The sequence below is a fragment of the Olea europaea genome, unplaced genomic scaffold (genome assembly GCF_002742605.1).
Source record: "Olea europaea var. sylvestris unplaced genomic scaffold, O_europaea_v1 scaffold1558, whole genome shotgun sequence".
In the NCBI taxonomy this organism is placed as follows: domain Eukaryota; kingdom Viridiplantae; phylum Streptophyta; class Magnoliopsida; order Lamiales; family Oleaceae; genus Olea; species Olea europaea.
In genome coordinates this window covers 43,546-48,223 of record NW_019233181.1, presented here as the reverse complement: position 1 = coordinate 48,223, position 4,678 = coordinate 43,546, and the positions used below count along the sequence as shown (strand labels likewise).

At 39.9% G+C, this 4,678-nt stretch overlaps 1 protein-coding gene across 1 annotated transcript; it reads left to right on the top strand.

Moving 5' to 3' along the window:
• The first annotated feature begins 2,355 nt into the window (after positions 1-2,355).
• LOC111376735 lies at positions 2,356-4,356 on the top strand. The gene is made up of 4 exons (XM_022999716.1): positions 2,356-2,364; positions 2,646-2,732; positions 2,803-4,090; positions 4,232-4,356. Exons 1-4 carry the CDS (start codon positions 2,356-2,358, stop codon positions 4,354-4,356), a joined length of 1,509 nt encoding a protein of 502 aa, XP_022855484.1.
• The last annotated feature ends 322 nt before the right edge of the window (positions 4,357-4,678 follow it).

The following is a 4,678-nucleotide window of genomic DNA, read 5'->3' as shown; positions in this document are numbered from 1 at the left end:
GCTATGTCAAAGATGAACTATTAAAAATGAATTTCCTTACCATTGTACCAATAATACTATAAATAAAACATCTTATTCTGCATATGTAGTTAAGTTGTCCAATTTATGGCATCATACATTAAGACATTTGAATTATAATTCAATATGGAAGTTGAAATTAAGTGTACTTCCAAATATGCATTTCAATAATGAAAGAAAATGCAAAATATGTGTAGAGGCAAAATTTGCCAAAACTCTATTTCAATTGGTGGAATGAACCTTGACACCTGTGGAACTTGTCACACGGATGTGTGTGACTTGAAATTCGTACAAATACTAGGTAGTAAAAAGTACTTCGTCACTTTTATTAACGATTGTACAAGATTGTTATGTATACTTGTTGAAAAGTAAAGATGAAGCGTTGGAAGTGTTCAAACACTATAAAACGGAAGTTGAGAATCAACTTGGAAAATGAATAAAAATGATTCGTAGCGATCGAGGTAGAGAATATGTTGCTTCATTTGAAGAGTTTTGTAGAAAGTCTAGGATCATACATCAAATTCTACACCATACTCACCTCAATCTAGCGGGGTTGCTGAACGAAAGAATCGAACCCTTAAGAAAATTATGAATACAATGTTAATAAGTTTAGGCTTACATCAAAATTTATGGGAGAAAGCTAGGGGAGCCGCCACTACCTCCAACCAAAAACCAGCACCACCCGCCGCCCAAGCCACTGGAATCACCCAGCACCGTAATCCTCTCACCGTCGTCTACAACCTCCCACTAACACCCGCCCACTATTTCGCCGGTAACAACCCCAATCTCCAAAAACCCTCCCACCCTTAACACAAAACAACCCTCCCCCATCCCATCTGGCCTCATGCCACCTAAATCAGCCATGACCTCCATCCAAACCGCGGTCGACCCAAGCACCGCCCATATTTCCAGCCACACCCATTCTTCGAATCATCCTCCAAATATCTTCACTACCCTAGCCGACGACTCTTATGGAGTATTATCAACCAATGCAGCTAAGATTCTCAATGTTCAGAACGCAGAAACTTTCCAAATGGGATCGTGTGATAAGGGTGTTTCAATTGGTGAACCTTGTGTTTTGCAAGTGAATAATTCAGCACCTAATCATTCAATTGAGGGTGAATTGGGACAATTGAAACCAAAAACATATGCTAAGGTGTTAAATGGGTCTCAAGTAAATGACTTAGACTTAGATACATATCCTCTGGAATTAAATTATGCTAAGCCCCAGTTTGATAATGGTCGAGTGAAGGTGGTACCGCTTGTAGATGTGGCTATCTCGGGTTGTGAAATGTGGAGGATGACTTTGGTTGGTTCATTTGTTGACAAGAAATTAGCTTTTCCTGTAGTGAATTCTATTGCTTAAAAATTGTGAGACAGATTTGGCCTTAAGGAGGTTCTATCCTCAGACGTTGGGTTCTATTTTTTCAAGTTTGATTCTCTCCACCAAGCTTTATTAGTTCTTGAAGGAGCGCCTTGGCATATGGCTAGCAGGCCGCTTATTTTGAAGCTTTGGCAACCTAATATGACTCCGGCTAAGGAGAACTTACGTTGCATTCCTGTTTGGGTGAAACTTTATAATATTCCTTTTCAGTACTGGACGACATAGGGATTGAGTCATGTAGCTAGTGCTGTGGGACGTCCTCTACGGGCAGATGCGATCACTCTTGCGCGTAGACGTCTTAGTTATGCACGTGTTTGTGTTGAGATTAATGCATTGGAGGAGTTAGTGGAGGATTTTGACTTCTGTTGCACGAATGGAGATTGGATAACTATTCGCGCTCAGTTTGAATGGGTCCCCATTAAATGTTCGAAATGTGGAGTATTTGGCCACAATTTCTCTTCTCAAACTATGCCTAGTGAGAGTAAGGGTAAGCTTGCAAAAGTTTGGGTTGCTAAAGATAAGGCTGGACAAAGTGGAGTAGCTAATGAGAAACCACCTATTGAGGATGAATGGACACATGTCTCACATAAGAGGAAGTCTACAATTAGTGTTGATTCTGGGGTTGATGTGCCTATTTCTAAGGAGGTCCAAGGAGAGGTTGATCTGGTGGTTGTCAATGTGGCTCATGTAGATGTTGCTAAATCTTCTCCACCTAGTGCTCCTAATTTGCATCTGGAGGTGTCGAATGTGCCTATTGAGACTTCTCAAATTGGGGAAGAAGGTGAAGTTTTTCTAGATCCTCTTGCCATTCTAGGTGAAGATGATAATGATACTTCTGTTTCGCAGCCTAACACGTTAGCTACAAAAGCTAGAGATTTACTTCAGAAAAAGAAGAATGGGTCAGGAGGCAAGCATTAAAAAGGCAAGAAGCATCACTCCCCTAGGGGAGGTAGATGGCGCTAGTCATTTTGAGATTGTGATTCTCTCCTTGACTTTAATTATGTCTTTTGGATGCTGGAATGTCAGGGGGTTAAATTGTAACGCCTCGAACGCTTTTTCATTATTATTGTTATTTTTTAAATAAAAATGAGCTCAGGGTTCTACCAAAACTTTTCTCTATCTAATTTAGGCGGAAATATATCGAAAATATTTGATTTCAAATTATTAAACAACATAATAAATATCGTGCATAAATATTAACACAAAGATATTCTTTATATAAATTGACTATTGTCTTTTCTAGAAATTTTACTTGACGACCACATTAGCATCGCTCCGTCAATCTTCTACACGTCCTCACGACCCGTTCTTATCTGAAAATATTGTAAGAGTGAGTATTTTGAAAACACTCAGTAAGAATACGTGCACATCCTTTTCACATGATATAAATATAAAAATAGCATAACACACCAACATTTCTTAGGAATTTCTTAAGAATCCCCATATCCCTTAGGATTTCTCCTTCAGAAGTGGCAGGTGGTTCTTCTTCTTGGCCTGCATGGCAAGTTGATCTTGGGAAGTGCATGGCGACAGTAGGGTTGGTCGATTTGAAGTTTGATGGCTGTTTATATACATGGTCTAATAAGCATGTATCTGATCCTACTCTCGAGAAACTAGATCGTGTATTGGTGAATTCGAAGTGGGAGGAAAAATTTTCGGGATCGTCAGCTACATTTCGTACTGCTGGTGTGTCGGATCATTCACCTATGGTTGTAAAGGTTGCAGAGTTACCGCGTAGGAAGATTCCATCCCCCTTCTTTGATTATTGGATGGATCATTCAGATTTCTTTCCTTTGGTGGCTCAGGTTTGGGGTGAAACAGTATTGGGAACCCCAATGTTTTGTCTGTGTTCAAAGTTGAAGAAGTTAAAGCTTGCCTTGAAAAACTTTAATAAGGAGCATTTTTCAGAACTTCCTACAAGATTTACTCATGCTCGGACTGATATAGAGCATGTTCTGTGTTTGATTCAGCAATCGCCTTTGGATTCATCTCTACATAGGGAGGAGTCTCGGTTACAAAAGGAACTTTGTAAGTTGAGCAGGGCTGAAGAAGGCTTTTTGAGACAAAAAGCTCATGTTAAGTGGCTGAATTTAGGAGACCAAAACACTGCTTTCTTCTTCAAGGCTATGAAAAGTCACTATGGGAAGAGTAAGGTGGTTTCTATTTGTAAAGACGATGGTACTAGAGTGGAGGAGCCGCATGAGGTCAGTGAAGCCATTGTTGCGTTCTATCAAAATCTCCTTGGTCAGCAGCCTACTGGTGAGAGTCTAGATACGAACTTGCTCCGTAAAGCTCTTCCTAAAAGTATCTCTGCAGTGCAGAATGAAAATCTTGATAGAGATGTGTCATTTAAGGAAATTAAAGAGGTCTTGTTCTCGTTGAAAGACAATAAGGCTCCAGGGCCTGATGGTTTTAATGCAGGTTTCTTGAAGAGGACTTGGAATATTGTGGGAAATGATGTGCTATCTGCCATTAAGTCCTTCTTTGACTCGAGGAAGCTATTGAAGCAAGTCAATGCTACTACCATCACATTGGTTCCTAAGGTTCCAAATCCTTCTCAGGTAAAGGAATTTAGGCCTATCTCCTGTTGCAATAGTATTTATAAATCTATTGCTAAGCTTATTGCCGATAGAGTTAAAATGGTGCTCCCAGACATTGTTGGACCTCAACAAATTGCTTTTGTTAAAGGTATGCATATTAGTGATAATATCCTTCTTTCTTAAGAGTTGTTGAGGAATTATCACCGCAGGGGAGGATTACCTAGGTGTGCTCTTAAAGTTGATCTCATGAAAGCATACGATTCTGTTCGTTGGGATTTCCTCTTTGCAGTTTTAATGGTGCTTGGTTTTCCTGAGAGAGTTGTTAGGTGGATTACTCATGTGTCACTACCACTCGATTTTCGATTTCCATTAATGGGGAACTGCATGGATTCTTTGCTGGTGGGCGAGGTCTAAGACAAGGAGATCCTTTGTCGCGCTACTTGTTTATCTTGGCTATAGAGGCTTTTTCGGGGCTAATGGGATTGATGGTTGCTGAACAGGACTTTAAATACCACTGGAGATGTGAGAAGGAGAAGATCACCCACTTATATTTTGTTGATGATCTTATGGTCTTTTGTAGAGCTGAGGTTGGTTCTGTCTCGATCATTGGGGAATGCCTTAATCGATTCAAAGCTCTTTCTGGACTTATTCCTAATACAGATAAGAGTAATTTATTTGCCAGTTGTGTTTCTACATATCTTAAGGATCAGTTGCTTGATGTTTTGGGGTATAAGGA